Source organism: Mya arenaria, chromosome 3 (genome assembly GCF_026914265.1).
Source record: "Mya arenaria isolate MELC-2E11 chromosome 3, ASM2691426v1".
Taxonomy (NCBI): domain Eukaryota; kingdom Metazoa; phylum Mollusca; class Bivalvia; order Myida; family Myidae; genus Mya; species Mya arenaria.
The window spans coordinates 90987736-91002292 of record NC_069124.1 but is presented as its reverse complement, the minus strand read 5'-3'; the positions used below and the strand labels follow the sequence as shown (position 1 = coordinate 91002292).

The 14557-nt window shown below is 34.4% G+C and overlaps 1 protein-coding gene across 1 annotated transcript; it reads left to right on the top strand.

The window, feature by feature from the left end:
* The first annotated feature begins 1120 nt into the window (after positions 1-1120).
* LOC128228809 (uncharacterized) lies at positions 1121-13038 on the top strand. The gene is made up of 6 exons (XM_052940310.1): positions 1121-1231; positions 6233-6322; positions 7407-7486; positions 8837-8919; positions 9912-9997; positions 10876-13038. The coding sequence occupies exons 2-6, from the start codon at positions 6267-6269 to the stop codon at positions 11030-11032; spliced, it is 462 nt and encodes a 153-aa protein (XP_052796270.1). The 5' UTR covers positions 1121-1231; positions 6233-6266; the 3' UTR covers positions 11033-13038.
* Positions 13039-14557: the final 1519 nt, after the last annotated feature.

Here is a 14557-nt window from a genome sequence, read left to right as displayed (position 1 = left end):
TAAAAACCTTATAAATGATGGTTCGTAAGTTTCTGAAGATGGTCCGTAATTTCTGGTCCGTAATGTCCATGGTCCGTAGTGTCCGTAACCCAAACTGAATTTGTAAGAACACAACATATTTTGGAAACAAAATTGTTTTTTAATCAATTAGTTTTTAATATGTTAACATGCATGCTATGGTTGAATGTTTATTTCAAATTATTACGTGTATTAATTATTACTTCATTTCGCAACTCATTGTCAACATTTTCTAACCATCAATTATGGAACTATATGGAAAGTTTTCCATTGTTCCCGCAGATGGTGTGAGTTTGTATTGGTACGACTTCTCCTGTTACCATATTTCTAACTAATATACATAAATTAAGTTTTACATTAATTTGAATGTAATGGTATGGCACAGATCCATAACCAAAACTATTATGTCCATAATTTAATATACAAAAAAAAGCTTAAACAGTCCACTAACAGTGTACGCGTACTATAGTAGTCTTCCATACATCAAAATTAACTTTACAATTTTCGAAAATATATCGGATATCGAGGTGAAATCCAGTTTTCGAGAAGTGAAATCCAGTCTTAACTCAGTTTTATTAATTAGTAATTTTTATTTTTTGTATACATTTTGGAAAGTGTCTAATGAAGGGTTTACATTTCAAATTTTATTGAAATATATCAAGAAATGAAGAAGTTGGAGCAATTTTTCGGAAATCGAAGTGAAATCCGCATTTTGACAAGTGAAATCCACTTTTTCAGACGTGAAATCCACTCATAACTCATTTATTTTTAACAAATTATTTTGTTGTTAAACAAATAATTGAAAGGGCTTCATAATGGGTTTATATTTCAAATTTTATTTAAATTGATCCAAAAATATGAAAGTTGAAGTTATATTATTGTGAGGGCGTTTTGTTGTGTATGCATAACTGTTTAATTTTTTTCATGACTAAAATACGAAAATAAGGTTATTTTTTATGAAAATAAAGTTATTTTGGCGAAAGTAAGCTTTTGATAAAAATCTGAAAATAAGGTTAGTTTGCGCGAAAATAACTTTTTTTGACAATTATGTACTTAGTTTGGGCTAAAATAAAGAACTAAAGAATTACTCATGAATCGTTTTTCCAAAAGTGTTGTCTGCTGCTTTTGGAATTCGGAAGTGACATGGACCTTGAAAATTCGTCATTTCAAACACATTTTCTGGGGAGATCTGTGAATAACTGTGAATAACTGAGTAAGAAGTATTTCAAACAAAAAATGTTGACTTTTTCATTTATTTGTTTAAATTGATGGGAGTTTAGTTTACTGAACCTTTGTTATTCGATGTTTTATATTTCGGACAAAATCATTCGGATGTCAAATCAAACTACAAAAGTTGGATCACCAAGTTGTTAACAAATAACTTCATGACCTCTGAGAGAGTACTCTCGGAAGTTGGTAACTGTGTCGCTATGGACAAGTATTTTAAAATAGGTTATGGTACATTCACAAATATAAAAATTGTTGCTTTTATATGGAAGGCAGTTCAGCCTGAAGTTAAAGGCATTGTATTTATGGTTGTAACATGTTCCGCTGGCAGTATTTTCCTTTAATATCAATTGAAAATGAATAAAGCAGAGCCACAGAATAGTCTGAGAAATGGCAAGCCTAAACCATGATGCTAAACGAAATAAGCAATTATGACTCCATACTAGTCTAAAATAATAGACATGTTATGTAACGTCCAATAAAAACGGTTACCGATAACCTGGTTTGACAGAGAAACTGTTGAGTGTGTCGGAAAGTTGGGTCTGCCATTGTGCATGTTCATGGAATAAAGTTAAGGATATTATCTTGTGTTACTGGTGTTTTTGAAGTTGTTACATTTTTCTGATTAAGTGTATGGAGTAATCTTTCTTATAAATCATCCAATTTTGCACCCCTTTGAATCACATAAACAATAGTAAACCCGCTCGGTTGTTTATAACAATCCAAGCTGTTTAGCCTAGAATCACCGACCAGTATATATTGCATTAGTACAAGCAAGAATGTAAGTGGACTCTAACCTTGTTCAAAATCCAAGCGTCTACCAACCTTTCATGGATTTTCTTTATTCTAGCCTGCAACAGCGCCGAAATACCTTTTCTTTAATATTCAACGACTAATATAATCCCACGACATACTCTTCTATTCACATGCAGACACTTTTACTCACCGATATCACCATTGTCATTGTTATATCCAAACACAGAAAATTATATTTGCACTAACAATTCTTTCTTGTTAAGACACTACATATCCACTACGAAATCACTAAGATGTCTAGGCTTCGAAGTAATTCATCCAGTCCGGGTCCGATGGCTTTGCCAAGTGTCTGTTCCAACATCCGGAACTTTGTGATCAGTATTTATGTCATTCTCAGTTTCCATTTGAGTCTCTTCATCATCGGAGTGATCTGACACATGTTCGACGCGAGGTTGAACATTCTCCCAATCCCTAACGTCTAAACGGGTTTGTGCAAAAACCCGGGGGGTTGAAAAAAATAATGAAATTGTATTTAGTGAAGTATTTTATGTTTGGAATGGATAAAGGTTTATATTCATATTTTACCATGTAAGTGCAAAGCTTTTTTGCACAAAACAAGCATTAAATGCATTAAAACACATGATTTACCTTTCCAATAAAACGAAACTTGACTGACACAGACAACAAATTATTCGTTGGATATAAAAATAATTGTGTACTGAACTAATATAAAATAAAATTATCTGGTAATATTTCTTGTTTTTATGATATTTTATAGACCCAATATGCTTTAACCTGGAATCCCGATTGCAATAACTACCCACTTTTGGTACAAAACAATTTGTACGTGAAAGATTTGACATATAAAAAAATCGTAAACAAAATCCATCAACGTACAATTATTTGGACTAGACTCCATACTTGATGAGTACAGAAGACTTAGGATGGACTAATTCAAGTTTACAAACTCATCCATGAAAGAGATTATACCTTAGTCAATTCGTTTGATGTGGGGGGTGTTGACATAAATAGAGGGCACAAATATAAACCTTTTAAAAACAGGTTTAGAACAACATCGAGACCAACACATTTTAAGCAGTAGGGTGCTTGACACTTAGAATGACCTTCCTAACTTTGTGGTACCCACTTACATGTATTTATTTTTTTTAAACAATTTAATCAATTTTGGGTGGCTCCCTTTAATTTTGGGGCAAGGGATGAATGAAACTAAAAGATGTGTGTAAATGCATTAGATTTTTCAGTGTTTTATCTCAAAAGGCAGGTCAGGGAAGGGACACCCAGTACATCAGTGGTGTGAATGAGTAAATATTGTTTTATCTTAAAGATGACAGTGTAAATATCCAAAATATATATATGAGAAAGATATGAATACAAATAAGAAAATTCTGAAGTAAGAAAGTGTGAAATCATATACAACCAAAATGCCAAAACATGAAAAATCAGTATCAAGTACATTCCCAGAGCAGAAGAAACCCAGAATGGACCTAAGAAGCAGAAATTGCTTACATTTTGTATGCACTGAATTCATGGTGCATCCGGTCTCAACAACTATATGAATGTTATATCAGTCTTGAATATTGATCCAAAAATCTGTCTCCATACCCACAAAGATGGGCAACATTTGGTGGTATTATCTAATTATGTTTGGTATTTCAAATAAACAGTTCATTATCCATTTCATAATAATAAGCTTTGCATGATTTTTATTTTAAGTTGTTGTAGCGAGTATCAGTTTAATTGATTTAACATGGTCACTGTTACTTAAAAAAGAAAAATGGTTTCTGCCCAATAACTTAGTGAGAGTTGATGGATAGAAATAAAATTGGTGTGTAGGTAGTTTATGTGAAGAGCTAGCTTGGGGCTGCTTTTGAGGGGGATGGAGTCAATGTCAAGGTAACTGTTACTAAAAATAGAGATATAGTTTCTGTCCAACAACTTAAGTTATAATTAATGAATAGTGATGAAAGTTGGTGTGTTAGTAGCTTATGTGAAGAGCTAGGTTGGGGTTGCCTTTGAAAGGGTTGGGCCAAGGTCACTGTGACTAAAAATAGAAAAGTGGTTTCCGCCCAATAAGTTTTGCAAGAATTGATTGACTAATTAATTAGCTATAATTTCTGAATGGCCACATTCAATATTGTTCTCACCTTGTCCTAAGACATGCCGAAGAGATTCCAATCGGTCCGTTTAATCTGTTATTAGCTCTACTGTCCAAAGGCCAAAAGAGCTTATGTGATGGTGTGGTGTCCAATGTCCAGGCATCTGTAGACAATTGCTTGTGAACGTGATACAGTCTTCAGTTATTGTATCTTAATAAAACTTTAACTTTTACTAGTTATGCACCAGTCAATTGTAACCACAGCCCCCCAAGGTCCGGGGGTATACCGGGGATAGCCGGGGAAATGGGCCGTGTTTTTACCTTCCAGGTGGCCCTGCAGTGCCAGATGAATGCAGTGGTTTTGTCTTCCCGCCAAATATAGTGGGGAATGGGCCTTACCTAGAGGCCCTTGGGTGCGGGAGCATTTGGTGGGGGTTTGACGAGCAGTTCTTTCCCGCAGGGCGGGGACTTTGCCCGGGCTTGGCTGGACCGAAAGTCAAAGTCCCCGCTATTCCCTGGATCTTGGGGGGCAGTGGTTACAACTGACTGGTGCATTAGATTTCCATGAGAGCTCGGTTCCTTTCTTAAAACAGACAGATCCGCCCATGCATGACTGAATAATGGCCATTGAAATGCAAAAGAATTTTCTAATAAAAACTTTGTACAGAGAGTTGTGTATTATAGTAGTACTTCTTTTTCTTTGCTCAAATCCTGCCTAGCAAAACTATTTAAAAGGGAGACAACTTTGTACAGAGAATTGTGTATTTCTGTAGTTTAGTTCTTCCCCTTTTTGCAACATATTACGGTGCACTGATTTCTTTTTTTCTTTGAATGTGATTGCCAGTAGAGCATAGTCCTTTTTGGGCCTTTTATTTTACAGTCCAATCAAAACACTTGGATTTCAATCTTAAACTTAAGTGAGATCTAAGGTGGTTATTGAATACATCCCCTGGCCTTATTCACGAAAATGTGAAAAAAAGAAGTTAATAGCACATGTGGTGAACCGTGGTAGGTATATATTTCTTCTGATGAAAGGTTCTGCTTTGCAAGTTGTGATGGCAGTATGTTTATTTACTGAAAGGGCAGAAGAAAAAAAAAAATTTTGCTGATGAATACTGCATGTGGTTATTTGGATCAATTCATATTTATCTGGATTGAAGTTCATTTGGCACATTTTCCCCAATACCGGTCATTTAAGTGTTTTAGATTTTGTTGAAGCTTGGTAGAATACTAATTAGAGTGTATATTTCTGTTCAAAAGACAATCCTCCACAATTAATCTTGGAGTAGAAGGTACACATTCAGGCATGTCGTTCATGTATACCAGAGATAGCAGCAGACCATATACTGTCACCTGCAAGGGCATCAACTGTTTCCACACACATGCTCTTCAGTAGCACCCCTGATATCCGGTCTGGGTCGGTTGCCTTGTGTACAAATGAGATCAATATGTCAGTTTTGAGAATATATGTCTTGTGAAGCTTGACCATCTAATGATTTAAATCAAACAAACAGATTGCAGTTGTTTGTGCACTTGCTTCTCAAGAAGCTGTCCTTGGTTTGATTCTTTGTCTGGTTTGGTTGAACTTGATAGTCACCAAGTCTGGCAAGTGGGTTTTCCGTTTCCTTGTCATCATAAGAACATGCCGTGGAACATCATGCCAACCAGAGTGATTTATATTACTGTTAAAAGAGACCAAAAATGAAACAGGTAAAACCCTATTAAAGAGCCTTTGAAACCAACTGTTTATGGAACCACACTTATCCTATTTAGTTCAACATATTGTGAATCATGTGACTTGTTTTAATCCAATGAAATAAACAAGTTTAAACCAGAAAAAAAACTATTATTAAACATGTTACTTCAGATATCTTGTACACAAAGAATACTGAAGTGGCCATTTACACTATTTCATGATCTTCATGTCAACACAATGAGCACATTCTAGATGTCTGTCACTGAGAGTGTCCGAGCTCGCCCTTTATGGTGGTGTCAATGAATGGTTAGACTGTAAACAGATATAATAATGAAACATTTGTAACAAAGAGACAACAATGCTATTGTAAACTAGTATTCCATCAGAACCATGTGAACCACATTGTGTTTGTGTTTCAGATGTCCACCAACATAGAGGAGAACAATTATCAGTATGATTGAATTCTGCTCTAGGAAACGCATGGTTGTAGCCATTGTTGTGCTTCTGAGGTATGTATTTATGTTGTTTGAAAAAACAGCTTGTTTGAAGTATATATTACACTTGACCTCACAGAATAATTCCTACTTTACTGTATAATATATCAAAAGAGCTTGGTATTTAGCTCTCCTTTTTGAAGAATAAGGAGAGCTATTCTACTCATCATGACCATACCGTGGTGTGAAACCTGAGTAAGAGTTTTGCGTTCAAGTTACTATCAAGTCCATATCGCCTTAACCACAAGGTGTACCCTGGTATTCAAATTATTCTACTACAAGGCTTCCCAGTCATTGCACCTAGTTTTACAATCAAGTAATACAATTCTAGGTTGAATACAGTGCAATATTACCCTTGTTTGTCATAGAAATTCTGGTTATTTCTGCCTGCAAGTACAAAGCTTTCGAACCATCAAACCAACTAAAAAATCAATTTGACTGCTTTACCTTGCAAATAATGCAAATTATGGCCCTTGTTGAAATTCTATTTAAAGTTTTGCATATCTCCCCAACCATTCAATGTGTTTGACAGAAACTTAAAACATAGCTTCACAGTCAACAGACATACTAAATGAAGCAAGTTGTGTAGCTCTTGCATGATTTTATGCAAATTATTCCTCTTGTTCAACTTTTTCAATCTTGTTAAAAATTTAACAAAATTCAAGTCCAAAACTTGATCAAAAATAAATTAAGGAAGTTTTTTTTTTTAAGACATCACCTCTGAAACCAGTTGGCCAGTAGTCCTGAAACCTTACATGCAGGATCATGACATTCACTTTTTTGAATTTTGTTAAAAGTCATAAAACGTAGACCCAGATGAATATTTTATGGCCATCTTGGCCCTCTTGTTTACTTAGATCATCCTTTAAACTATGCTGTTTTGTTACGAAATATGATATGAACAGCTCTTTATTGTTTATAGGGAATTCAAGAGTAGATAGAGCTTTTTAAGTTGAAAAATAGTACACGGTTAGGAATACATGTATGTTTTCTTTGTTAAATATCATTTTAGAAAAATAATCATTATTTTATTATTTTAAAAGAATTGTTTCAAATCAGATTGAGTCATTGAAAGTAATGTGAGGTGGGTTTTTTTCAGTTTGACTGTTTTAACGTTATTTGTGGAAGGAAGATGGTCGACTGCCAAGCATAACCTTGTTGATGTGAACTCTGGGAGAGGCAAGTTATTTCTGTTGTTTATATTGCTGTTCAAAAGCAAATACTATTTACACTCTTGTTGCAAATTCTAAGATCAACATACAGTCTTTTAAATGTATTTATTTTCCAATGAATGCAAGCTTTGTTCATACTGCCAATGCTACTACATGTTATTTATAAAACTAAGCTTGTGATTGTGATTGATATTTGATGACCTTGAAGCCCTTGATAAAGAAAGTAACTGTACTATCATTGTCCAATAAAAATGGCATTTAAATGTATTTAAGGTCTATTTATTATACCCCTGACAAATTAAGTTTGAAGGAGGTATATAGAGTCACCCTGTTGTCTGTCAGTCTGATGCAATTTTCTATGTCCAGAGCAGAACTTCAGAACTACTGGATATAATTTAATCAAACTTCATACAATAGTAACTTTTAAACAAAACAACATGATAAGTGGAAATAAAGTGTACAAGAGCCTCAACTATCTAATTACATAGTTGCCTTTTGTTATTTTTCATTGTGTGCAGCATTATTTGAAAACTATTGGATGGAATTTGATGAAATTTCACACAATATGTAAAATTGCACTAGCTGCTTCTATTATGTAGCTACATCACATTTTTAAAAAAGACAATCCAAAAATGAAAAAAAATAGCATCCACCACAGCATTGTCATTTTTAGGTGGGATTTTTAAATAGTCCACTGCCATTTCCTATCAGGGTTGCGTTTGTGGGTATAAATCACATTCAGTGATAGCTCTAGTAGTCCCCTGATCAATTTTGCAAGTGTTTGACTATCATTGTTACCAATACCATCGAGTATGTCAGCAATGCTGTATGAAAACATTTCCTCCCTGCATGGTTACTCATGAAGTAATTCAGACTTCACAAACCATGAACTGACCAAATGTTTTCATAAACTGATGAACCACAAAACTCAAACATGCAGGCCTTAATTTAAATCAATGTAACTTTTTAAGATTCTTTTTGCTGTAGACAAATGCATTATTTTTGATTAAAGTTTATACTGTCAGGGTTCTCAATAACTTGGGGCTGAACCATCCGAAAAAGAAATGTTAATGACCAGTTTCGTTATGGTTTGATTTTTTTTTTAATGTTTAATTCTGACTGGCTATAAAAACAATTAAAACGTCTGTTTTGGCCGCCTGCCGGTTCTTATTCAGAATCCTGTACTGTGGTATAAGTTCATTGTTGTTTTTCTGAATTTGATGCAAGCAACAATACAGGAAAGTGGCTATCTGCTATCTAACTTGAATATCTCTTGTTTGTAAGTCTTCGTTGTACTAGTAGTTTTGTGCATATATAAGATATATGTTTATTTATATGTGTATATGCTGTGATGCAGACTCAGAGGAGAACAAGAGCCGTTGTGGTGCAGTGAAGGAAGTAATCATGGAAGAATGCAGGACCTGCAAACCCTGGGAGCAGGTACAGGGCCATCCCTTCACAAACTTTTCCTCAAAACTGAAAAAAGAACACAACATTTTCATGATACACTTGTGCAAATCTTATTTGCTGATAGCAAAGTCTACAAAAGATGTGTTCCTAGCCCTGAACATTATTTGTAGACCCAGAGCATTTTCCAGTCTGAGGGGACAGCTCTGTTGAAGGGAGTTTGACGTATCAAAATAATGCAAAAAAATACATACATGTGGCATAATATCTTGTGAATAATGGTAAAAGATGTCACATAAGATCAGGCAGCATGTGTGGTGACAATCATGATTTAAGTACAACTTAACCAAATATGAGAAAAAAACATTAATTTTGAAAAGGGGAATTTTTTGCTTAAATAAATATTTACGGCATAACCCTTCATAAGAACCTTGTGAAACACAGCAAACCTTTACATTATTGATGCAGCCATCTTAGATGTTACTAACAAATGAACAAACATGATGTGTCGGTAAAAAGCTATTCATAGCTTATGTTTCAAATATTACATATGGAATCCGACAATAAACAAATATTGACTTGATCAACATCATGCGTGGTGTCAAAGTCCACCATTTTTTAATGTCTTCAATTGTACTGTAATTTCTGTCACTAAAAAGAAGACAATGTAAAAGTTATAGACCTCTCAGTCAGTACCATAGAGGTCAGAAGAACTACAATTATATAAACACCTCTATCTACACCAGTCTGTACAATTACAGGGTGGTAGTTATCCTCACTTATGTTTACAAGAGGATCATGCTGTATGTACATGACTTGTAACCTACTAAGTTTGAAGCAATATAGTTATTAAACAGTTATGTCAGAATATTTCATATTAGCTATTAGAACTTTTGATCCTCTGACAACGATCCGTTTTGTATGACTGTGATTGTTCTATGAGTTAAGTACAAAAATCTTCTTGGTGGTAAATTTTTAAACAAAATCAGCATTTTGTGTAATGTGGAAATGACATGTATTTACAGGAGCAGGCCTTCTGCCAGAGGACAGGCTACCGAGAGAAGGTTGGTTGTGGCGAGAACAAGAGTGACTCCGATACATTCTTTAGAAGGTGATTAAACAAGGGCTTTTTTGCAGTACAATGATCTAAAGCTTCATGAGCTAAGAATGAGTCGTGTCATCCATCTGAGGACGCTATAGAATTAAAGTGTTAAAGATAAATATTATGGTCCATTCCACACAAATCCATGGTTCAATAAACTGATTTGTTGGTAAAATATTTGATAACAGTCTATTATCTGAAGTCGGAATATGACATTAAATATAGAACGTGCAGTTTCATTGACATTTTCTTGGTTCGGCCAATGTATGAGTATAAGTCATAAAATCTAAGATAAGAAGGTATTTTTCAGTATAGATATGAAGTTGAAAATTGTTAATGAAACTGCACGTTCTATATTTAATGTCATATTCCGACTTCAGATAATAGACTGTTTGATGAAGCTTGAGGAAGCATGGTTTGTCAGTCCATCAATGAATCTGTTTGTCAGTTTTTCTGCCCATCTCCATACCTGGTGGGGCCACATGTCAGGACCCTGGCTATTTCATACACACCATACCTGGTGGGGCCACATGTCAGGACCCGGGTATTTCATACACTTCATTTTAAGGGAAGTAAAAGTATTCTTTGTGTGTTCCTATCAAATTATTATTCTAAGGGTTATGGTCCTTCTGTTGTCCTATGTCTAGTGTACTAGAATGATGGATAAGGTTGGGGTACCATTCATGACTGTTGGTTTAGTTGCAAATGGAATTACATGTTTAGTCAGATGATATTTTACAGTCCCTTGATTTTATAGGTACTGTTTAGTTGAACACTGATTCTGTCTGTGTTATACCTTATCAGCCCTTGACATAAAAACTATAGATCACTTAACTAACCAGGTTTGGTCATTATTCCAGTATTTACAGCATTGTGTCACATTTCAGCTGCCATGTGGACCCCTGGGTTGAAGAACGGAAGTTCTGGCTAGTGGAGGCCCTCACCTGTCTGCTAGGGCTGGCATCATATGCCCTGGTCAAGTACCGACAGTCAATCCTTGACCAACAACTCCTAGACAAGGTCAACAGACAGATAGCTGCTTAGAACATTGTATCATCATTACAACAGCATCTCAGTTGATTCAGATAGCCACCGAAATTGGACATGGACACATCAATGTCCCGTGGATGACCACGTGTAACACTGTCTGTGCTGGTGTTGACAGTGGTCAGGCCTGCCAAATGGAACACACCCTCATACCATTTTGTGTTCACAAGCACTCTGTGATATGTTCATATGTTCTTTTTATGCCCCAAAGGGCGGTATATAGTAATCAGACCGTCTCTCCATGCATGCGTACATCAACTGTCAAGGTTGAGATGACCTTGAGCTGAAAATCCTTTTCCGATCAATTACTGAAGGTCGCTGGGACCCAGAGACATCAAGCTTGGTAGGAAGATTGGTCATGACTAGTATAGTACGCTCGATCAAACTATTTTCCTTTAAAGGTATCAAATGCTACTCAAGTTGCAAGGTATTTTTTTATACTATTTTTTCTGTTCTATCTTTTTCTTAAAAAAATAATATATAAGAAAAAGATATATATGTGGGCAAAAATTTCTCTAGCATTATGTAATACATGCATAATGTCCAACAATGTTATTTAAAAGATCACCAGACTCTAGTTGACAGGCACTCCTTGCAGTGCATCATCATGTTCATACTTTGCTCTTAAAAATATTAGAGATTAATACTTCCAATCTGCATGGGAAGGTCCGCATGAAAATATACATGACAACCCATACAACCATCACTTTAGCTCACATACAAAAACAATTCTTGGAAGGCTATCTGTCCATATAAGCCAAAATACTAATGGCAATCTTTTATGAGGCCTTGCGGGGGCACTTGTCACTTTGACAGTTATTGTTCTTACATGTGATGTTATCAAAGTAAGCCAAACCATTGGTCTGAAATCTCGAGGGCTTCGTTGATAACATGTACATGAATGTATATATAGATGTATATAATTTAGTATAATGTCACAACTTAAGTAAAACAGACTGTTGTGACTGTCTCTTCAGTTCCAACCATGCTTTGTTCAAGTGATTGATGAGCCTGTTTCACTAAATTTATTTGCAAACTTGACAGATGTGTGAGTGTGTGTCTGTCACATTGTATATGTGAACAATTTTTCTTCATGCCAGAATGCAAATAGACCTTATTGTGTTTTTTTTTCATTTATATTCAGCTTTAATAAATCTTCAGTCATTAATTTAGATATAGATGTATTATGAATAAAGTAGATGGCCTTATTTTAAGGCCGTAGATGGCCGTACTTTAAGGCCATGTCAGATAACCGGATTATCTACCTGTTCTGTAAGGCTTTTGTCAGCTACATTTTTAGAAGTGTTGGAAGGGCTTTGATGCTGAATACAAAGGTTGTAATTTCTATGACAAAGACTTTGTTTCTTTGTTCTTCAATGAATACCAGCAGATAGATTGATTTTATTGGCACCAAAGGCAAATAAAATTGGAACATCTCATTACCTAGATCAGATAGTTTTGAACATATAATCATGTGATTTTGACAGCGCTCCGTGCACATTCCCTGATAAGGATGCTAGAAAGGCGGCATTGTGACTGCCTCTAACTGGATGATAGTGGAACAAATTGCTACTAATGACTTATTGACCACCAAACCACTTGCAAATATCTGCAGGAAAACATGGCTTGGCATGATGAATGGTTACCTGGCCAATTAGTGTCAATTTGTTTTATGTGTACCGTACAAACAATCAAAGTAAACATGTTGGATAATTATCAGTTATTATTCACTAGATTTAATTTGTAATTGCGTTGTTGTTGATGTTTTTTGACAATATAGCGCACCAAACAAATCATAAAATGAGTTATTACATTGAATCAGAAAGGGAATAGTAAGTCTGCACAAGGACTAGATATGTAACCATTCATGCTTGAAAGTTTAACTGTAAATGCTTGGTGAAAGACTATGTTGCATTTTTTATAGCTTTTGAGAGGCAATTCTTTGATGTTAAATAATCGCTTTATCTTTGATTTGTACAGTAACGAATAAAAAGTTAAGAGCCGATTGTGTAAGTTTTCAACTGGAACCCTTCATATAAAACAGATTTATAGAATTGTTTTCATCACAAACTTTTCAAAGGGAGATTTTATTACCTTGATCCTTGCATGATACAAAAACTGAAGAGTTTATGAATAGTAGCTCTAAAAATTATAAAAAAAAAATCATTTGAATTGACTGTGCATGATGCATGCATTTGGAATATTTTTTTTGTGTTTTTTTCTTTATAAATTGCAGTGCTGTCCATGTGATGATATATTGCATGTTTCCAAGAGATGTGCTTGGAATTATAACATAGAAATGTGATATGAGAGAAAATTAAAGCATCCTTGAATATTTTTTTATTCACAATTCTATAATTGCGACATGAATACAAAATGCTACATTGTCTGTTTTATGATGCAGCATCATGCAATTGAAACAACAGAAATGATTACTTTTCAGATTTTTTCATTGTTTATGTCGCTGACAGCTTCAAGTTTTTAAGTAATCAAATATAACGCATTTCTGAAACTTAATCATTATAGGTGAAAATAAAAGAAATGGATTTATGAAATTAACTAAAACATTAAGAAAAAGAAAACAGTAGAAGAAATTCTCCGTCGACAAAAGGGTTCAAACTCACATCCTGTCTTAAGTCAAGAAAGAAATGGCTGCTCCACCAGCTGGTGTCCGTCCACATTTATTCTTAACTCTAAAACCATCTGATATACCGTTATCAACATTAAACTTTGTACTTTTGCTTACAGTAATAATACATTCATATATGTCAAGTAATAGAACTTGAGCTTTAATATTGTCAAATTTATGGCCCTTTGTAAACTTGTTCAAGTTCAGCAAATTAATTTATTAATTGTAGGAATTTAATAAACTTAAACCATCCATATATTGCGATGTGAAAATAAATGTAAATCAGATAATGGCAAATGTATGTACCCATTTGAAGAACCATACCTCTGTGATTCATAATTTCCAAACTTACCTCCCTTAATATTTGTTATCTTTTGAGAGCAGTACACTATGTTTGGGCATAATCAAAAAAATTCGACTGACATTACTTTCACTTGGAACAAAGATGGCAATAAGAACTTGTACACAGTGCAAGAACCATTATGGTACATAAATGTATGTTGATGATCATCACCATTTGGTTTATCACATCAAATTATGTTCATTTTATTGTATGTATAAGAACTTTGTGTATAAGTTGACTCAAAGTTAAAAGAAATCAGAGTTAGTGCATGGCCCATATTATACTATACCGGTAATACAGACAGACAGAAAATTTATTCAAGTCTCACTTTTATACATTCATGGGATAAATACAGATAAAACATGCAATAATAATGTATAAAACCACTCCTCATGGAGTTATGAGAGACTATTTGCTCAATAAAAAACAATAAAATATATCAACTTTAAAACATGCAATATACCGGTAACTTAAAATATTCAGTAATAAAGATAAGGTGAGAATAATCATTATTGTACAAAACATGCAATAAAACATACTAACACTAAAT